Source organism: Pygocentrus nattereri, chromosome 18 (genome assembly GCF_015220715.1).
Source record: "Pygocentrus nattereri isolate fPygNat1 chromosome 18, fPygNat1.pri, whole genome shotgun sequence".
Classification (NCBI taxonomy): domain Eukaryota; kingdom Metazoa; phylum Chordata; class Actinopteri; order Characiformes; family Serrasalmidae; genus Pygocentrus; species Pygocentrus nattereri.
The window spans coordinates 37189174-37212155 of NC_051228.1; the positions used below are offsets into that span (position 1 = coordinate 37189174).

Below are 22982 nucleotides of genomic sequence, written 5' to 3' on the forward strand. Positions count from 1 at the left end.
ACAGGATCCAATGGTTCAAACACGACGAGTAAACAACGACCAGCGAGCACTAAGGGCAAACACAGGGCTTAAATAACAAAGGGTAAACGAGGGACAGGCAGGAAACAGGTGAAAACATGAAACGAGGGGCTGGACTAAACCAAAACCAAAACAAAGGGGCACGTGGAGTAGTGGGAGGAGCCAACCGTGACAAGAAGTTTGGCTTTTTATCTTGTCTTCGCATAAAATGGAAATCATAGCAGCTCTATTGAAGATGTTACAATATATTGCATGTGTAGTGGTATATTAACGTTTTGGAAAGCGGTTGCTAACTTGCTCTGTGACCCGGAAAAGACCATAGGAGGTCATTTCTTGTCTTATTGCAGAAACACGCATTCAAAAGAAAATGAGAAAAAAAACTGTTTAGTTCATATTTCATGTTAATGCGTGTCACTTCTGTTGCTTATGAGACGGCGTTAATTCCCAGCATGCTGTCCTGTGGCTTTTTCCCTACTTGTCCGTGTTCATAGTAGTTTAAGAGGGAAATATTTCCGTTTGTTTGTATGGTTGTAAGGTTGTATTGTTTTCTAAGAAGTGGAGATTAAAGGGGAGATTTCTCCCATTCTGATAGAGCAGGCATTGCAAGTCTCTGGCACACTTGCAAATGGGTTTGGGTTTTTTAGGTTCCCTTGAGGTTGATCTTCATTTGACAGTCTGTCGGAAGTTATCCACTCACTCTGGCAGGAAGGCTGCTTCTTTGTGGTAGAGTGGAATCAGATTACATAAATTATTCCGTGGGAGTGTTTTTTTTTCCTTTACCCCAGTCATGAAGTTCTCAGGGGATAGTTAATGTGTTGGTTTTGGAACTATGAAGTGTGTTTTAGTTACATGGGGTCAGAAATTTCCACAATATTTTCATTAAAGCTGTTTTGTTGGTGGGCTGGTTTCGAGTGCCTGGCTGGGCGACCGGGGTCCCTCTCTGTGTGGAGTTTGCATGTTCTCCCCGTGTCTGTGTGGGTTTCCTCCGGGTTCTCCGGTTTCCTCCCACAGTCCAAAGACATGCAGTCAGGCCGTTTGGACATGCTAAACTGCCCCTTTGGTGTGATTGTGTAGGTCTGTCTGTCTACCCTGTGATGGACTGGCGACCTGTCCAGGGTGTATCCTGCCTTCCGCCCAATCACAGCTGGGATAGGCTTCAGCTCCCCCGATGGCCCAGAAGGAGAAGCGGCTTAGAAGAAGTGTGTGTGTGTGTGTGTGTGTGTGTGTGTGTGTGTGTGTGTGTGTGTGTGTGTTTTGTTGGCTCACCTAGTTCTAACAGAGTGCAACTTTTTTGACTGAACTTTTTTGCATGTCCAGAGTAAGATGAGTTATTGAGTGAATAAAATCATCAGAGGCCTCTGCTAAAAGAGCTTCACCTGAATGTCCACTGCGTGCAGATATCGACTGGCTGTGTATCATTGGCTGTGTCAGTGCTCAGAGAGATAACGACAGGTTCAGCCTGCTAAAAGAGCTTTTTGTGTCTTTACAGGCACTTTAGGACTTTAAGACTATTTGAGTTTTAACTGTTTAAAGTAGATTAGACAATTGTTATTGCTCCATTCATCATGTTGATAAAGTGTAATGGCATAAAATAATCATATATTTTTTATATTTATATAATATAAATAATAATAACAGAAACAAACTGGCTGGGGAAGGTTTGTGAATGAACTTTAAGTTGGCTTAATAAACCCATTACTGTGAAATCCCAGCTGGTTACTAAGGTGTTGCCAGGAAATTGTCATGGTGTCCCAGGTGGCTGCTAATGCTTTGCTATGTTATCCCAGATGGGTGCCAAGATATTGCTAGGACATTGCTATGGAATCCCAGGCTTTAGCTAGGATTAGGGTAAAGGATACTAAGGCATAGAGTTATGGTATGCTGAGGTTTTGCTAGGCTGTTGCTAGGTTATCCCAGGTGGATGCTAAGGTTTGACTAGGCCAATGCAGTAGTATCCCAGGTGGTTGCTAATGTATTGCTAGGGTGTTGCTGCTGTATGAAAGCCGTACATGCAATCAACCCCAAAAGTACAAGCACACTATTCCTGTTTATGCTCAAAGATCCTGTAAAGTTTCATAGTTCTAGGTGGAGCACCGGTAAAACGTTACAAAAAAGGTGTTACGAAGAACAGTGTGTTGGCTTTGTGATGCAAACTTAATGAACAAATGAAGTTGTGAGGTTTTCATGTGACATTGACTGAATATTCTCCTTCTTTCAGTCATTTTTGCTGTTTCAAAACCTTCGATCCGCCACTGAAGGGGTCTGGTTTCTCTTTGAAAGATGAAGAGCTCAGCCAGCATTTTCTGTATTTCCTCTTCTTCACTCACTGTGGCAAACTGATTGCCTTTCATCAGCTGTTTAAGCCGTTCGAAAACACTAGAAAACACAGAGGATGTGATTGACTGAGTATTCTGTCAGTTCCACAGTTCCACTGTTTGTGCTGGCTTGCTTTAAACCCAGTCCCACTCATCATCTGAAGCTGGAAATATGAGACGCTGGTGCCTTTTGTGGATCATTAACCCTTTAATCCCCAAGGGCCTATATGTGTCCCTCATTCTCAGAACTTCATAATTTACAAATTCATTTCATAGTAATCACTGAATAATGTATAGAAGTCACTGAAGAAGTCTTAAAATGAAAAGAATAGGCCAGCAACTCCCAACCTAATCTCTGTCTGCTGCATCTGTAGCATCTGAGACATTGAGCAAGTCCTGAATTCTGTCAGTAAACCTTTATGGGGAAACACTGTCATGAATTATTTAAAGGTATTTGAAGATGAAACTGTAAATCTGGAGAATGCCTTCTTTCATAGACGGGAATATAGAAGAGGATTTGTATTAATTTTATATGATAGTGGTTGGTTAACACCTCTGCCTTCTACGCTGGAGGCTGCGGTTCAATCCCCACCTGTGTAAACACCCTACACAATACCAATACGAGTCCTTGGGCAAGACTCCTAACACCACCTTCACCCACCTGTGTAAAAAATGATCAAATTGTAAGCCACTCTGGAGAAGGGTGTCTGTCAAATGCTGTAAAAAATGCAATACTAGTGTAGGTTCCTGTCTGATCATGCAGGGATACCTTGAAACTTAAAAGGAACCAGAACTGCTTTTTTCATGACCCCAGTGTTCGAACGTCTGCTAAAGCCTCATAAGAAGAGCTTTGACGTTCTCTCGTGTCTCGTTTTTGTGTTATGTGGTCCTGAATATTTTGAGCTTTCATTTGGAATTGATCAGCTTTCCACTGGCTACTGCTGTCAATGTGTTTTGAGTAAATTCACCAAATTCACACAGCAGATAAAGATTAGGTTAAAACCTCTGGAATATTGCTTTAATAACTAATTTTTAAGCCTGGATTTCAAGGCATAGTTTTGCAGGAGGAGCATCTTTTGGCTTCGTGCACAGAGAGAACCATAGCAGCAGGCTAATTACAAACTCTCCATCATGGTACAGCCCTGCCGCTGACGCGTGCTCCCCTGAGTGTGTAATACAGAACAAAATTACGGCAGTTTATCAAAATATCTCCTGTTTAATCGGTATGTCTGAGTGTAGTAGTTGATTTTGTGTGGATGTGTTCCGCATGCCAGACGCATCTGAATTAAGCCAGGGTGTGCAGTGTGATTGGACATGGCTGGATTGCCTCCTCAGGAGGGAAACGTCCTCAGGTTTCTGTGAGTCACGTCAAGATCGAAGGCAATTAAATAGCCCGAGGCCGTTTGGTCTGTATGTGACTAATTTTGACTCCACTAAGCTAGTTAGAATGTCTAGTAATCGGATCGCTAAACCTATGAGCCAATGCAGTGCGGTGTGTCCTCTAAAAGCACCTGTTTTAGACCCAGAGTCCACTCTGTCGCATGTCTTCTCGCAGGCATACTTCCACAAAGTCTGATCTGTAGAAATGGAAGTACAATTGCATTGCATTGCAGAGGTTTTGGAACCACGGAGGTGTTTGAAGTCAGTCAGAAGCCCTGAAGCAACTCTCTACACTCTTTAACACCTCCAGAAAGAGTTCTTCGGAGCAATGAACCACGTCGGTTCCCAAAACAACTTTCAGCTGAGCGCTTGAAATAAACATCCACTGAAGGTTCTTCAGGGAACTGTAATTCTCCTGAAGCACTACCTAGACAGGGTTAGTTTACATGGAGAGCTTGATGTCATTTTTACTAGTGTTTCTCAGCGATTTTATACACCGTCAGTTATTTTTGCACCACTGAATCCAGAGAACCTCTGGTTATATTGATCCCATGTGAAAGCTGGTAAATATGCTATCATATTAGAAAAGGAGTTTTTTAATATAGGGAGGCACTGGAAGAAGCGTCTATGTTTTCTGTAGCTAATATCAATCAATCAATCAATCAATCAACCTTTATTTAGTCTCGGAGAGCATTGAGGGTGCCCCTCATTTACAGTGTTGCTGAGTTAGTACAGAGTAAGTGGATTGATAATGTGTAAGAATATATAAAAGTAAATGTAATAATATATAATAATAAAATATAATAATAAAAAAAATATAAAACAGAAATTAAAACGTACATAAGGTGTAAAGTTTAATGAAATCACGTTAAAATAACAAGGGAAGATAAGAATAAGATAAGATATACTAACAAACAAATGTATTAAAATGACAAATATTAATAAAACAATAATAACTAAAGCAAGAATATTAATGGATAAATAACAAATAAATAATAAAACAATGAAAATAACAAAAATCAGGTAGAACAGTGGCAGGCAGGGTGGAGGTGGTTAGAGACTAAGAGTTTAAAGTGACCGAGTGACCCAACGAGCTGAGCTGTAGTGTCTCCTGTACTGAGGGTCCAGCTGCTGGTGCTGGAACTAAAAGCAGATTTTCCCAGTTCAGTAAAAACCCTCGGTACCTGGCGCGTGATGCAGCCGCTGGATCGACTCTGATAAACACCAGTATTTACAGTTATCAGTGGAGTAATGTCTTCTGGCAAACGGCTGCAGTGATGGGTGTTATAAGGGTCTCCAGTGATGAACCTCAGTGTCGAGTGATGGACTGAGTCCAGTGGTTTGAGGAAACTGGCAGGTGTGTGTTTGTAAATTACATCACCGTAGTCCATGACCGACGGTAAGGCTGCCTCAGCAATTCTTTTTCTAGCACACACGGGGAAACAGGATTCATTCCAAACGAATGTACAGCAAATGTACAGCTCAGAACATGAAAATATAAAAGTTACAGAAAAAAAGTTGATGGTGACGATGAATTCCCAAGCTAATGATAATGCTAATGGTATTCAAGGCCTAAGACAGCAGCACAGATGCTCAGTGTGAACAGAATAACGGCTAAATTAAACGTTTTGATGCGTTTTCTGCTCTTTTCTGGAGTTAAGACTCATAATTTGAGTATCGACTCCCATTTCTGCCACTCTGAGACTCTTATTCTGTGCAAATTGGTCATGAACACTGCAGACGGTTAACTGGCATCATCCCACCTCCTAATGGAAAATGAATCCCGTCCGAAAAGACAGTTTGTTTGTTTTTACACCCAGTTAATTGAATGAATGATGGGTTTTTATGATATTATAGCTTTTTTATTTCATTTATTTTGGTTCACTCTGCAACAGCTCAATTGCACCAGATCATACACATGGGAGTTCTTTGATTGGTCAGGATTTTGGCAGGGATACAAGGACTCACACATTTACATCATACTGTTACTTTCACATTTTAATCCTTTAAGTTAAGTGACCCTTATTAGTCCCACAACAGGGAAATTTCACCTCCACATTCTAAACGATCCGTGCAATGAAACACCACATACACACTAGTGAAGACACACTTGCCTGGAGTGGTGGGCAGCCCTATCCACAACGCCTGGGGAGCAGTTGGGGGTTAGGTGTCTTGCTCAAGGGCACCTCAGTCGCAGACTGTTGCCTCAGGGGATTGAACAGGGCTGGCTCCAAACCAAACGTAAACCCTACATAATTACTGCTTCTTTATAGTGGATTCATTTCCTATTATGGAAATTATTCATATTATTTCCTATTCCTATTGAAGACCTATTCAAGAGATATTCAGAGTGCCAAAATGTTTTAATGTGGCTTGTCTTGCATTATTAGTAGCTGCTAATGATACAAGAATGATATGAGTGACTGTCAATTGTCAGATGTTAAAACAGGCCATTTATGTGGACAGCAGAGCTGGACAAAGTACACAAATCCTATACTTGAGTTAAAGTAGAGACCCCCAAGGTAAAATATTCCTCCAGTAAAAGTAGAAGTTCCTCCCTTTAGACCTCCACTTGAGTAAAAGTACTAAAGTATTTCCCTTCAAATGTACTTAAGTATAAAGTAAAAGTACTAAAAGAGTAATTCTGGCTCTGATGTCCTGTTATCATTTTTATAACCAGACTGGCTTCATGAACTCATTTCAGGTGAAAGTCCTCCAGCATCTCTCTTGGTAAACCAGTCTTTTAATAGGACGTCATTAATTAGTGACGCTGACGTCTATTAAAATGATCAGAAGCACAAAACACTGAAGGTAAACAGTTTCCATCAGGGAGAACCGAGTGGCTCTGAAATCACTTTTTACACACAAGCAAAGTTTCAGTTTCAGATTTATTTACAACTTAGTTCCAAGTTTAAGTTGAATAAAAACTGGCTTTAAACTCAGGATCACAGATGAGCTCCTTTACTATGTTGATCTGTAGGCGTCTGTTCATAAACATAAACCAGCCCAAACTCATTTACTATAAAATGAAATGGTGTTTGTAGAAATTCAGAAAAAAGCCGCGTCAGTCTCGACTGCATATGTGGACATATTTCTATATTGAGCTCTATTTACACAAAGTTAGGTTAGTTCATCATTTATGTTGAACAGACTCTCCCAAAGTTTTACGCTGCTGCGCTGACGTTGAACCGCGTGCTGCACTGGGTCGGTGTGACCAACAGGTCAAAACCAGCTCTAAACAAAGTGACCGCTGGGCCCTGATTGGTGCTCTGGCTTTGCGCTTCTTTCGTTTTGACATGTTACGTTTTTATACACACAGAAACCAAAAGGAACGACAGATTTCTCAAAATGTAGGAGGAAAAAGTCGGATATTAGACTCTGAAATGTAGTGGAGTGAAAGGAGAAAGTCCAGAACGGAGAAACTTCAGTACAGATACACCAAAAATACTAAAGTACAGAAACTAATTACATTTACTCAGTTACTCAGTTACTGTCCACCACTGGACAGTGCAGCGCTGACTTGCCTCTAGAGAAAGACAAACACATGCTTTATGTTCAGTTTTGGTGCAGGACCATCATGCGGTTCATTCCACCCAGCAGTGAATTGAACCAGGGACCTGCGATTTCTTGGCCGGTGGCGGTTTGGTTGTTTGGTACGGACACATTACAGGTGATGTGTTCACACCTGTTAGAATTAAGGAAAGTTTGATTGATCTGCGCCAAGCAAAGCAGGTGTAACAGTCATGGTGGTTGATGGATACGTGTCAGATTTTCTTTAAACCAGAGAGAAAGCGCAGTTGGCCAAGTAGTGAGATGTTTTGCGTGCAAGAGAAGTGAGCAGGTGTGAAGCTCCATTGGCTTATCTTTGCACACATATGGATTTTTGAAACATGACATGAATGCATGCGTGTGTGTTTCTTTGATCTGTTCTAGTCATGTTTCTGTGTGTGTGTGTGTGTGTGTGTGTGTGTGTGTGTGCGTGTGTCCGTGCGTGTGTGTGTGTTTCTGTGATCTGTTCTAGTCATGTTTCTGTGTTTCTGTGTTTCTGTGTTTCTGTGTGTGTGCGTGTGTGTGTGTGTGTGTGTGTGTGTGCGCGTGTGTGTGCGTGTGTGCATGCATGCGTGCGTGTGTGTGAGGTCAGTCATGATGATGTCTGCTTTGAAAAGCTCCAGCTTGTGCTTGGCACCTTTCCTGACCTTCAAGGCTTCATGTTCTTGAAATGTTGCACTCGGCATTCCTGGTATTCCTTCTTATCCTAATTCATGGGGACTGGGATTGGGTTTGAAGGGCAAATGCACGCCTTTATACGGTCGCAGGGAAAATGTGCAGCTTAACGACTTCATAGCCAGAACGTTACTACTGATCATGAGGGACTAATTACATGGGTTATAATTTCATGGGCTGGGAAGTGGCTCAGCAGAGCCGATGCTAAGAAATGTGATTCAGGCATGTTGCTTGCCAGCTTAGTCTTCACGATCTTCATCATTTAACACTCCATTCACAGTAAAAGTACAAAAGTCATATCAGCCACATTCTCTGTTTGTGGCAAAGTCAGAAGTAAAAACGTTCAAACGGCTTGAGCGTCTCCTACAGCTGTCAAAGTCGTTGCTTAGCAACGGCGTCTCAGTGGAGTGGTACAGTGTTTGTGAAAAACCTGTGATGTGATGGTGAAATAACAGCGCAGTTAGAACGGCTCTCAACCAATCAGCTCGCGTGGCTGGAACTAACGCTCGTATAACATAAAATAAACATACTAAAATTATTACAGTCTTTTGGCTACAGCAAGCATCCTCGAAAACAAAGAACGGTTGGTCATCCAAGGCTATTAATTCTATTTTGTTTTAGTTATACTTTGCACTTTGTCTGCACAGGAAAGCAAAAAGATTCAAGCGTTTTTTTTACTCAAATTTCAAATTTTCATTACCATTAAATTTAATCATCGTCATCATCATCATCATCATCATCAACATCATCGTTAACCACTTAGTCCAGATAGGGTCACAGTATTAAATTATTCAAAATATCAAAATTTTTGACACTTGATAATAGGCCAGTTTAATCCTTTTCACCATAAAAGGGCAAAAATGTCCATTTTTCTTTGGACATTCTTGATTTGAATAAAAGTTTTTGGCATCTTGTGAGCTGGTCAGTTGAGGACAGGTTTAGTTCCTCCTCTCCGGAATACAGCTCCAGGCACTTCACCTGTTCAGTTCCGCATTCAGAACACCCGATTTGACTTAATGAAGTAACGATTAGGTAAAGCAGGTATTGGTAAAGCGGTAGAGCAGTAGAGGAAGTGTCTCATCATGAAGAACATCTTAAAAGTTCTGCTGACTTTCAACAGAGCATTTTTGCAGTAAAGAAATCTCAGGCATCTATTTAATACCGGCAATTTCTTCCACCCTTAAAGCAGCAGTTCCACTACAAATACAGAGTAAATTAAGCATCGTTGTTAATTAGCAACTATGGTCTGCAGAATGATACGGGTATGGTAAAAAGCAGACCTACTTCTTCTGCTGGGTTGCATTAAAAACATTTTGAAGCGCTGTTTGTGTTGAAATAGGAAACTTTGATGAAACAATCATTTCTTTGACCATATACGACGTTCTATGTGGACTTAGACCTGTAACCGGTAAACTATTGAGAATTACTTCATTTTGATGGGGTGGTCCTGTTTTAATTGGCGTAACTTTTCTGGCCTTTACTGTAGCTTTAACGGCCTGAGAGACTCACAGACCAATCACATGTATTGTAAATATCACACGTGACGCTACTCAGCCAATCAGATCTGTGCATTACGATGAGCTCTGAGACTCGAGTGAGTGGCGCCACACAGGGGAGGGACGAGGAGAGAAACAGCAGTCAGAGAAGAAAGTGAGTCAGAGGGAAGTTATTCCACATGACGTGATCTAAAAAGAGGAAACTGACAGTAAATGTTGGTGAAATCTGACCGAACTGGACTTTATTTGATCTGATGTTCAGTAAATGTTGCTGAAATCTGACCGAACTGGACTTTATTTAATCTGATGTTCAGTAAATGTTGTTGAAATCTGACTGAACTGGACTTTATTTGATCTGATATTCAGTAAATGTTGTTGAAATCTGACTGAACTGGACTTTATTTGATCTGATATTCAGTAAATGTTGTTGAAATCTGACCGAACTGGACTTTATTTGATCTGATGTTCAGTAAATGTTGTTGAAATCTGACCGAACTGGACTTTATTTGATCTGATGTTCAGTAAATGTTGTTGAAATCTGACCGAACTGGACTTTATTTGATCTGATGTTCAGTAAATGTTGGTGAAATCTGACCGAACTGGACTTTATTTGATCTGATGTTCAGTAAATGTTGTTGAAATCTGACCGAACTGGACTTTATTTGATCTGATGTTCAGTAAATGTTGTTGAAATCTGACCGAACTGGACTTTATTTGATCTGATGTTCAGTAAATGTTGGTGAAATCTGACCGAACTGGACTTTATTTGATCTGATATTCAGCTGTCGACTGTATAAGATGCTGATATTCCTACTCGGCTACTTCAGTAAACAGTATATGGCACTGAGTCGTGATTATGATGTTCTGGACCTTCGCGTGAGGAAATTTTCTCTAACTGGACCTTACAGGATTTGAATTAAATACCCCTGATATAAACACAGCAACAATGAATATAACACTGTAGAACATTTTGCTGAGTCATGTAACTGTAGAGGTTAAACTATAATTGAGCTATAAAATTCATGACTTGTTGCTGACCGCACTTCACACGGTGCTCGATAGCGCTACATTAGTCATTTTGGGGAAACCCTCATAAAATCTGTGTTTCTGTGTTTTGCTGTGAGTTGTTTGTTATTGATACAGTGTCTGAGTACAGATATAATGAACTGAATACCGGGTTTGTATATATTACAAACTTAAATGTGCATCATTCTTCGTTGTTAATCTCTGTTTTGAAAGTGAAAGAACAAAATATTAAGTTAAAAGCTCCGAAGTGTTCCAACTGTCTAAGCATTGACCATCATCAGGAGATGACAAGCTCATTCTCAGGTGGTGCTATGGTCATCCATGGGCTGGAAGTCCAAGAGAGCACTACTGGCCAGGTGTGATGGTGATGGTGTCTGTTAACTGATGTAAAAGACCGTGGTTAGTGTTCTTCTCCAACCTCGTTCAGCTGTCCAGTGATGTTGCGTGAAGCTGGGGTCACACAGATTGTGAGTCTGGCTGAGTCTGAGCTGACCGGCTCTAGTCTACAGATTTTTGGGTCAGTTGGAGTCAACAGTTGGAGAGAGAGTCGAGCACAGACTCTGATTTTCGGCCTCCCAATCGCATTTCAGACCAGTCATGATTTATCAAATGCTTGATTTTAGGACCCGACTGTGACTGTAATCTCGTGTAAACCTGGTCAACGACTCAATCTGACCAGATTCCTGCAACATCCATTGAAAACTAAGAAAATGCAGCAAGTAAACAAAGAAAAATGGTGAAAAGTCCCTCACGTGTGGAGAGAAGCTTTTGTTTAAGAAACAGTCGAGTTTATGTACATTTAAAGCTCTAAAAATCCCAAACGGATCACATTTTTAAATCCCTGATCCTCATTTAAACACGTTTACCTGCTGCTTGTTCACTGTTTCAGCACAAACAGCAGAGAAAACAGCAGCAGCAGCTGCTCCACGTTAATTATTTGGGTCTCCTAGTAACGGGAGGACACAAGAGTTTAGTGAGGATCGCCCAAAAAAGTCAGACAGCATGATACGCCCAGTCTTTATAACCTGATCAGACGTTAAAAGTCATTTAGTGAACCCAAGGCTTTAGTTTCAGGTCTAAAAGATGCAGTGGCTGCTTCATGTGGCTCGGAGGAAGCTTGGGTTTGTCTTCGCCCAGAACATTGTGTGGTTGAGGGAGACTGAAATAGTGGGTGGACCTGGATCCTGGATGTGAGTAGATTGGGGAGAAAAGGAAAAAAGATGAAAACAAGAGACGGCATCAAAACCAAAGAGCAGTTTAGAAAAATGAATTCCACGCAACATTAAAACCAAAAGACTTTCCTGTCTTTATCAGATTTACTAATACAAGTCAAACGCTTCTCGACCAGATCAGATTATGCTGTCAGAATGGTCATAAATGGGTCATTTTAGTGTCTGGGCTGCCTCGTGGAGTGGTTTGAAAATGCCCAACCTTATCCAGCCAAGCGTCTCTCAGGGAATGCGCTCTCAGGATGTGTCAAAAACCCTTTTCACTCACTTAAATCTCCTGCAAGAGACGTCACAGCAAGTGCACGTGGGTAAAAGTGTGTAAGCGTGCAGAGGGAGAATGTTCTGAGTGCTACCGTATTTATCACTGCATAAAAGATGGATGAGGCTTGTTTTATTGTAATTTCTCAGCGAGCATGCCGGCTCATTCAGAGTGCAGTTTGGGTCAGTAAGCGATTATTGTTATCATGATTATTTTAATCAGAGCAATGGCTGGAAGGCGGCACGGTGGGTAGGGGCTGGGTTCGATTCCCCGGCCAGGTGATTGCGGTCCTCTCTGTGTGGAGTCTGTATGTTCTCCCCGTGTCTGCGTGGGTTCCTCCCACAGTCCAAAGACATACAGTCAGGCCAACTGGGCGTTCTAGGTTGTCCCTGGGCGTGAGAGAATGTCTGTCTGCCCTGTGATGGACTGGCAGCCTGTCCAGGGTGTATCCTGCCCTCCGCACGATGTCCGCTGGGATAGGCTCCAGCACCCCCCTATGACCCAGAAGGAGAAGTGGTTTAGAAGATCTTGTGATCTTGTGTACTCCGTTGTTGTGCTGGTACAAGTGGATCAGACACAGCAGTGCAGCTGGAGTTTTTAAACACTGTGTCCACTCACTGTCCACTCTATTAGACACTCCTACCTTGTCGGTCCACCTTGTAGATGTAAAGTCAGAGACGACAGCTCATCTGCTGCTGCACAGTTTGTGTTGGTCATCCTCTAGTCCTTCATCAGGGGTCACAGGACGCTGCCCACAGGACGCTGCCCACAGGACGCTGTTGGCTGGATATTTTTGGTTGGTGGACTATTCTCAGTCCAGCCGTGGCACTGAGGTGTTTAAAAACTGGAGCAGCATTGCTGTGTCTGATCCACTCAGACCAGCACAACACACCACTACCACGTCAGTGTTACTCCAGTGCTGAGAATGATCCACCACCCAAATTGGAAATTATAAATAAGGAAGGTGTTTGAGTGTTTATCATCTGAAGGGTGTATGTTTTTGGTCACTGTGCAGGAGGCAATAAGCTGAAGGGTCAGCACTTCCGCTTAGACTGGGCCTGGATCTCTCTGCAGAATCGGAGCTACGTGGTGGACGAGCAGGCCGGGCTGCTGGAGGTGGTGCTGCGGCGCAGAGGCTACCTGGGAGAGACCTCTTTTGTAGGTGAGTGCACAGCGGTCATCCGTTCCTCTGCTCTTTATTCCCCCCCTCACTGGTTCACTCGTGTCCATTAACATGCAGCTGCCAGCCTGAACCGTAACACCAGTCACCTCCTGTATTTTTCATGGACGCTTTTTTGTTAAGCGCACTGCTCTGCATGGAGCCTCACAGAGCCGACTGCATAAGCTTAAATGGAAGATCATGCAAATGCAGCAATCAGCAGCCGACAGGGGCATATATGAATTAAAATTCTTAAATCATTGTCATTCAACGGAGTCTGCGTCCGCCGCGCGAGCCGTTATTGCTCCGGCTTATCGGCTGCGGATTTATATCCACTGTTTGAGATGTTTTTCGTTTTTGTTTTTTTTTTTATGGCTGCTTTGTGGGTCTCAGGGGCAGAGATGAAAGCCCACACTCTCTGGCATCTGTAGAACAGACAGAATGATTGTGCGTGGGTGTGTGTGTGTGTGTGTGTGTGTCCATGTGCGTTCCTGCTTATCTTGCATTGCAGCGTTCTGAACACAGACACTGTGGGGTCCATACTCATAATGCTGAGAGGTCTGATTCACACTGTGGTGTGGTTTGATTCAGGTGTGGATAAGTGTGTTTGTTTTCATACACATTTAGAAGAGACACGTGTTGAGAAAAGCAGGGCTAACCTACAATATCAGGCATGACATAAAGGTCCTTCCTTCGTAAAGAAGCCAATGTGTTAGGGCACTTTAAATGATCAGAAATGAAGAAAAGTGCCAGAGGTATTAGTTGGAGCTTCATCGCTCCAGAAAAGCTGCTTCACAGCCCTGCGCTGGGGGCTTTATACCCTTCTAGCTGATGTTTGGTATTGGCCATTGTGACTTAGGCTCATGTGCAGCTGCTCCAGGCTTTTCTATGTATATTATATAAGCTGTGAATGCCTGTGTCGGCAGTGGCTGCACCTTAAAGTAACTGAATTCACTAATTAGAAGGGCTGTCTGGATACATTGGGATGGCCTAGTGTATTTATGACTTCCAGTTTGTTTGTTTGTGTGTGTGTGTGTGTGTGTGTGTGTGTGTGTGTGTGTGTGTGTGTGTGTGTGTGTGTGCGTGTGAGTTGCAGAGAGAGTTTGGCTACTGAGAACTGGAGATGAAAAGCAAATGGAAACTAAAAGAGGAAAAAAGAGCAAAGCAGAGACTAAAAGAGAAAAAACAGAGAATGTGACAGGCAAGAATCAAGTGGTCAAATTAATGGGGATGGAGAAAAAGAAACGAAGTCCGCCTCTCTTTAAGGGGCTGGAGACAAATTTAGGTCTCTTCATGCCGGCTTTAATCGATCAACTCATTATGCAAATGAGCAACTTAGTCAGCCGTCAGACATAATGTGGCCTACTGCCCGTCTCAGCAGTAAAATAGGGGTTTAATCTGAGTTAACCCAGTCGGTTTGCACTGCTTTTCATGTAATTAATGAGTAATAAGCCTTAGAATGTGGCAGTCCAGAGGATTTAAGGGGTTAAACAACAGTTATATACAACTACGTCTGTCACTGTTACCTGATTAAAAAAATAAAATCAATAAATCTGCTGTGATTCACTGGCAGTTTTCATCATAATAATGCATATTTTAAATTCCCCTGCTGGTCTCTCACAGTACGCTTTACTGCCTAATTGATTCACCTGTTTGTATTTTCTTTCTTCTACAACCCCATTTCCAAAAAATTTGAAATACAATGATGTGCAAGTCATTTAAACCCCATATTTAATTGGAAATAGTACGGCATATATATAAGACAACATATCAAATGTTGAGACTGTGAAATTTGATTGTCTTTTGAAAAATATTTGCCCATTTTGAATTTGATGCCAGCAACATGTTCCAAAAAAGCTGGGACGGCAGCAACAAAAGGTTGGTAAAGTTGTGTAATGCTAAAGAAAACACTTGGTTTTTCGTTGGGAACAGGTCAGTAACATGATTGCATATAAAAGAGCATCTCAGAAAGGCGGAGTCTTTCAGAAGTAAAGATGAGGAGGGGTTCACCGCTCTGTCATGATCAAATAGGGCAACAATCCAAGAAGAACGTTTCTCAAACCAGTATTAGCTGGCCATGATCTTTGGGCCCTCATCTTTGGGCAGCACTGCATTTAAAACAGACATGATTCTGTAGTGTAGTTTAGTGTAGTGTAGTGCAGGTTCTCACTGCAGGGGTAAAACGGTTCATCACTGCATCCACGAATGCAGGTTAAAACTCTAAAACACAAAACAAACAGTGAGCAGTGAGCAGTGCTTGTGTTTTTAATCACTCTAAAATGATGCCCGAAGACAAATGAGGCCGAGAGGTGGACGTCGTTATCTGAGCCGCATAAGCTGGACGTCCGTCCCACCGCCGTCTTTTAAAGATCAGAGCATGAACTTCGTCTCCTCTGCAGACCAGTTTCTGCTCCGCCGTGTTGAACGGTATAAACTCTCACTGTGACGCGACGCACATGCAGAACAGACGTAAACGTTCCGATAGGGAATGTAATCGGATACAGGCGTTTACACTGATATTATTCTTCTATGTAACGGATTATCTACAGGATTACCCACCTCGATCAATTGGATAGAAACTGTGTTCCGGAACTAGACTATTCCGATTGAGGTGTTTACATGGGCGTATTCTATTCCGATTGTTGGATTATTAATGGATTATTAGGTTGCATATAAACATGGCAACTGTGTCTGAGACTAACACTGCATTTATTAAGGCTGCATGACCATAAACTGTAAATAGGACCGTGCAGGCTCGTGTCTAAATAGTGGCTAAGACCGCAGGCACTGTTAAAGGAAATTTCCCAACAACTTGCCATGCGAACACTAATTCACGCCTGGTTTTTTGTGGCGGAGAAAAACCCATGCAAAACTCTAGAGTGCCTCTAGTTGCTCAAACTTTAGTAAATCAAGCAGAATATTTAATCTGCCACAGTTCCAGTATTGCCATCTCTTCTCTGTGAGCTCCTTCAGTTTTTTTCCATACTCAGGGCCTAGAAACTGCATGATTCTGAAGTGTTTGAAAAGATAATATTCACAGTTTGTTATTCTTCAGTTAAGACCACTTTATTAAAAATTCAGATTCCTTGATGAATCATCAAAGTGGTGATTAGATAACGCAATTACTGTTGTAACGGATAGTGACAAGCCGAAATAGAGCTCTCGTTCTCTATGGGTGGAAAAAAGACGCTCATCCAGGCAATCGTTGCAAATCCTTTACCATGAGAATGGAAACGCAAGATCTCGTTAGAGGTAAAAGCACGCAACCCAAATTGAATATTGACCTTAAGACATCACAATGAGAAGTGAGAGCTCTCGAAAAGGAAATTGCAGTGGGACAGTGGGGCACCTGATGAACGCGATTAAAGGGAAATGTGTTGAGATTGTCCCTGTAATAGAGCATAAACCTCCTATGTGTGTAAATGTGTGGCTAGTTTAAAGTAAACAGCACTTACAAACCATATTTAATTCAGTTTAGATGGAATTTAATCTGTTTTTCTGTTTTAACGAAATAATGTGATGCTCAGAGACACATTGTGTCACATATCTTCTCATACAGTTCTGTGCAAATAACTGGACGCCCCTGGTCAGTTTTCTAACTGAAAATAAGTACAGATCCTGTACAGAGAACACACTTCTGTGCACATAACAACCAAAATTAAAGCATGGCCTGTGCAAAAGTAATAGGACATTTTGTATTTTATGGTTTATTTTTTATCCAAAATGTTAAGCCCAGCAAATAAATAGAAACTGTGCATTAAAAATCACACAAAATGTGTATTTATATTAAAATCTTCATGTTCATGTTTAGAGCTCTTCTCTTTAGAGGATGTATTAACTTATTTTCACTTAGGAAATGAACAAAATACTTAATTTGCCTGAGGGTGTTCAAACTTTTACCTACAACTGTCCACAAAGTCTAGTTAGTTGAGTTAATGCTAATGTACTGATGACCTTTGAGTGCTTTTTACTTAACCCTTGTGCGGTGTTGATGAGTTTGTTCCTCAGTGGTCTGCTGGACCCACCACATTACTGTTTTTCAATCAATACAGCCAGAACAGTTTAATGTAAAAATACCAGATGTTTAAAATATCACAAGTGGTCAGTGTAGGGTTCTCCTTTAGCAGCTGTAGCCAGTCAGCAGCCTGTCCATGTTGTCCACCCTCAAACACACACACACACACACACACACACACACACACACACACACACTAAAAGCAAGCCATGTAGGAGGAGAACAGAGTGAAGGACACAGCACCTCCACACTAGGGGGTGAAGGCGCTGAAAATGGGTTATTTTATATCATCAAAGGCCAAGAGGTTGAAATAATAATAAATCACGTAATTTTTTCATTTGGTAAGTATTAAAAATGGGTTCCGCAGAACAAATTAAAAGGGATCCATGCAAACTGTTGCTTTAAAGGAACATTGCAGCATTTTTCAGCCTCTATTTACACGTCTGGGTGGCTGATTATAATGAACAGTCATCTTTAGTAGTCAGTGAGCAGGTACATATTGTGTGCATCAAGGTTCCGTTGATATAAATGTTCCCTCAAAGGTTCTACAGTGGTTTTAGGGTCTGATTGTGGAGCTTAAATCAGTTCCTCCAGGTGAAAAGTTGGTATTTGTTCCTTTTCATAACCGAATGTTTTAAAACAGAACAGTAGAGTAAAAGCCTGGAGGCGAGGCGGGGTGTGTGGAGTCAGGACAGCTTAGAACACATCATTTCAGTGGATTATGGTTCAGTTATGTTCCCTGACTAAAGGTACTGAGATGGAGCCTTGAGGGTCCCACCCCAGTGACGAGAGGGGAACCGCCCCAGTGATAGTTTACTCTTTATTTCTGAGCAGAGTTGATCACTGTAATGGTCCTCTTACTGAACTTCCTAAGAAAGCAGTACATCTTCTAGAACTCATTCAAAATGCATCAGCATCCTAACAAAACCTAAACAGAGAGATCAGATCTGTCCCGCTTTAAAAGAGCAGGACTATTTCTGAGAGCGTAAGGATTATTTTCTGAGATAATTCATTAGAGAGGAAGGCTAATACTTAAATGTATGCACTACACATCTAAGCGCTGGCCAAAGATCCATTTCTGCCACTCCTCACAGTTGGACCCTGCACATCCATTCCGAGGAAGAAGCTGCTTGAACCTGCGGACGCTGAAGAAAGGATCTTCTCTCCACTCTCTGTGCCTCTTATCTCAGCTGGCCTCTTCTGTTGGAGCTCCAGCCTTGCACCTCTGTCCCTCCACATGGTGCCCTGCGCTCTCTCTGCCCTCCTGCGGCCTTCCTCTTCTCTTTATTTCCTCTCTATTCCTCTCAACCTGCTCTCTTGTTATGGCGAGGAAGAGACCCCCTGCTGTTAGAGAGATGGAACTGAAAGTGGAGCCATTCTTTCGCTCTTTCTCTCCCCTCTGCCTTCTTTGCTCTCTATATCTTAAGGCTTTCTTCTTTGAAGATCCTTTTCTACACATTTCATGTATTTTTTCCAATGTTAAGGGCAGACAGAGGCCGCAGTGGATGCTGAATGTAAAATATTTTTTTCGTCTTTTTGTACCGCCTGGGGACTTCAATATATTCAAATGAAGGCAGAATTCTGATCAGGGAGCATATTTATCTAACCTCTTGGAGTAAGATTGCTGATCTGGGAGCAGTTTTTGCTATTTATAGGCCTACAAACTATAATTGTATGGCCGGAGGAAGTCCAGCACGCTTACTCTAGCTGGAATCATTCAGGCGTCGCTGTTTTTAGAAGCATGATGTTATTTTCCACTTACACTATAATACAGTTGGACATTTCATCATTTTATTAATGCAATAATGCAGATGCTGCTTTTTTGTTTTGACATGTAAAGAGCATGAAAATTCCATTTTTTTCATGTCAGAATCTGCCTTACACCACTTTATACTCAGTCACCGTTGCTGACACATCCAATGCGCACATACAGCTTGTTTAATCCCCTTAGAAAAGCACTAGCAATGGACTAGGATGCTCTGGAGCAGCCACACGTTAAGGGGTGGGTGATACAGTGAAAATGTGGTATCACTTTATTTATTTATTTATTAAGACATTTTCATGATCAACATGTTGAGAGAATGAGCAAATATACATACACTCAATAATCTGATCATAATCAGATTTCTGCAGTTATCTGATCATTCAAACGGTCATGTAAACACCTGTAACGTTGGGGAGCGATGATGAGGCGGATGCACACGCTGAGAGCAGCGAGATTTATTATGGGCAAATCCAAAATCAGGGTCTAAACAGTCCAGGGTCTGAGAGCCAGCACGGATGGAATGAGGGATAGACATAACCAAAAGAAACACAGACTAAACACAATAACAAAAACTATGAAATTTAACGGAGGCCAGAAGAACAAACACTAAACAATACCATGTAAAGACCAAACAAATCAAACAATTCAAACAAAGACCAGCGAGAGACCTGGGAAGACACAGGGCTTAAATACAGGGACAGGTAACGAGACACAAGTGGTTAACAAGAGGGTAACAGGTGAACGCAGTCAAGGGCAGGGTCTGGAAACAAGGGGGCAGGACCAGGAAGGAAGCAAAACAAAAGCACATGGATGACTGGAAGGGCCAATCGTGACAACACCATACTCCGATCTAAAATCTGGTTAAGAAATCCCATAACGAGGCTGGATTTTAGCTCAGTAATCAGATTTCTCATTGAACTCTTACTCTGATTTCTTTCATATTTCTCAGTCTCCGCGAGATCAGATGGTGGATGTCGCGAGACGCAGCAAAACACTTTTGGAGTGATGCTGAAGGGAGCTTATTGGCTGGTTGCAAAGCAGAAATCTGATTACTGACTCATGTAGAGCTGCATTTTCCCATTATCTGAGTACTCAAGTGCACGTGAATGTGTTGATCGGATGGCTGACAAAATCTGATTTTCTGAAGTTATCGGATTATTGAGTGCATGTAAACAGACTCACTGGGCCTCATTCACCAATATCGGAAAGCCTTGGGTTCACGACACAACTTTTAAAGCTGAATGAGCTCCTGTGTCTCATCACCGTGTCGTAGAGTGAGTGGGAGCCATTGTACATAATGGCCTGCAGCTTAGACAGCGTCCTCCTCTCCGACACGGCCGTCAGCGAGTCCAGCTCCACACCCACAGCATCACGGGCCTTGCGGATCAGTTTGTGGAGTCTGCCACCCTCAGCCTGCTTCCCCAGCATGCAACAGCATAGAGGACAGCACTCGCCACCACAGACTCATAGAAGATCCTGAGCAAAGTCCGGCAGATGTTGAAGGACCTCAGGCGCCTCAGAAAATAGAGACGACTTTGGCCCTTCCTGTACAGTGTCCACACTGCCCCCACTGATGGACACAGGGGTCACCGATGCCTTGTCCCTCCTCAGGTCCACCAGCAGTTCCTTTGTCTTTGTCACATTGAGCTGCAGGTGGTTCCACTCGCACCATGCGACCAAGTCCTGAAGCACTGAAACAGTAAAGAAGCAGCAGGTAAACATGTTTAAGTGGGACTAATGGATTTAAAAATGGGATCAGTTTGGTGGCTGAAACAGCTGAGCAGGGAACTGTGTTTATCTGGAATAAAGAGCCAGACTGTCTCTGTCTGCGTTGTTGAAGGACAACCTCAGGGTCGTCTACCGGTATTAAGCCATAGACTGCTGTGGCATTTGAAGAGGGCATGTAGTTTCATGGGAGACAATGAGAATGATAATCAAAGTGATCGATCCTGAAGGAGTGGGGCTCCATCATCAAACCCCCCCCCCCCCACCAACCCCACACAAATAGCCCACTTTATCCTTGAAATATTGGGAGTTTAATAATATTCTCATAACTTTATGACTTTATTCTTGACATATTACAACTTTGTTCTCAAGATGTTGTCTCCAAATATTATGACTTTTTATCTCAAAATATTATGACTTTATTCTTAAAGTCTATTATTTTTATTTGTTTATTGATTTATTTTGCACTATCATAGCCCTGCACTAAAGCACAGCTGCACAGCTAGAAGGGTAAACTGGGCTGTTGAGCAGTGAAACTGCCTTTTTGACGTCAGTGGAGTGATGTAGCGCCCTCTGGTACCTGTGGGATGACTTAGGGTGAAGTTTGTTATCTAGAACTAATCATCCAACCTCAGTACCTGACCTCATTGCTCTTGTAGCAGAATGCAATCAAATACTCACAGCAATGTTCCAAACATTCCACAGGCTTAGATCAATAAAAGCAGCATTGTTCTTCTGTTTCATAGTGGGAGAAAACACGGTGGCCCACAGAAAGCTCTGGTTCCACACTGCGATAAAGTTACCGTGTCTACCACACACCAACCAATCTGGCGGCAGATTAAGTTGAGGCGGACTTCACAAAAGACTCCGACGTATTGTTGACAATGTGACACATGAGATACGGCTAAAAGAGTTGTGTTAAATCATATTTCCAGCGGGATAATTTCATTTTAATTAGCTCACTTTGAGGTGCATCCGTAGTGTGTCTGCTCTGTCTTGCATGCAGTCGATAGATAATAGGTGTCTAATTTTGACAGCGCGCAGTATGATGTGTTGTGCATGAAGCGCTGCTGGGCTGGCAGACTTGCATTAATCCTGAAGCCTGAAGCGATTTATTTCCATCCAGCTGTTGGGGATGTGCTGGCAGAAGGGACCCTGCCAGCCCCTGCGCTTGATGTGATTCTGATCAAACGCCTTCAAGAAGGTTCACCACAGGTCTTCCCGCTGTGAGAAAACGCACCGTAGTCTGAGCTGGACCGACAGGTGACCACTCAGCAAGGGATCGCCGTGCTAGGATTCCCGTATTGTACATATTTGCATCTGGCCCCTTTCAGATTAAACAGACTACGAATTCGCTTCCTACTGTACTGATCTAGAGTGATGTGCCCGCGATGGAGCCAAGTAGTACCCCAGCAGATCTCCAAGCAGATCCAGATCCACAGCTGTTCGTGTGCCAGTTTCTTTGCCACTTGCACTGTGACTTTTCAAATCAAGTCAAATACGATGTTTGATTTATTTTGGAAGATGATTTTGGACAGAATTTTCCTGGACTCAGGTCAGCTTGACGATGTGGATCGGGCCAAGTGTGGGCAGGATTTTGTCGGGCACATTTCGGGTTCAGACCCCAAACTTGGTTATGCGGGTCAGATCAGGCTTGGACAGAAAATTTGGTATTTGTGAACCTACAAAGAAACTGTCGTTCTATGGAAACGTCCATTTTTGTGTCCCTAAAGTTTCCAGATATATTACACTTGAAAAGCATGTTATTTTTCTAGGGTAACAATTTATATTTTTAAATAAATAAATAGTTATTTTAAAAAGTTATTTTAACTATGACGCCTTCTTGAGCCATCAATTTAGCAATTTTGGTTTTTAAATCAGTTCTATGTAACTCCCAGCACCACAGAAGTGCTTGTCCACGCAGTCGTGTGTCAAGGCAGAGGCCGTATATGTTTTTCTGCTATTGTAGCTGCAATACATGACTATGAAATATATCAGTTAAATGGTATAAAGAAAACAAAAGCCATATAAACATTATAAACTATGTAATGAAAGTCCCCAGGAGTCGTGTCACTGGTGTTACTGCGTATCTTATTTTGAAATAAAAGTCACGCCGATGACGTCACTCGACCTCCTCTGACCTGTTTTCTGAGGATCTCTGAAGAAAAGCTCATGGTGAGTCCACTGTGTCTCTCAGCTCTCAGAGATCTTCTCACTCAGCTCATGATCTCATATGAAGCTTTTAGCTGACGTCACTGGTGTGACCGACTTTATTCTGAGGTCACTGTGAAAAAATAAAACACAAATGGATTAAATTCCATGTTTTAGTGGACGTTCCCTGATGGACAGCGTGTGGTTTGATGCTCTGTGA

At 42.2% G+C, this 22982-nt stretch overlaps 1 protein-coding gene across 1 annotated transcript in view; it reads left to right on the forward strand.

Annotated features, from left to right (window-relative positions):
• frem2a (FRAS1 related extracellular matrix 2a) overlaps positions 1-22982 on the forward strand; it is a 137954-nt gene that overhangs the window by 29092 nt on the left and 85880 nt on the right. Inside the window, exon 3 of the mRNA XM_037547206.1 lies at positions 12963-13109. Within this exon, the coding sequence (XP_037403103.1) occupies positions 12963-13109 (147 nt within the window). The remainder of the gene's footprint in view (positions 1-12962; positions 13110-22982) is intronic.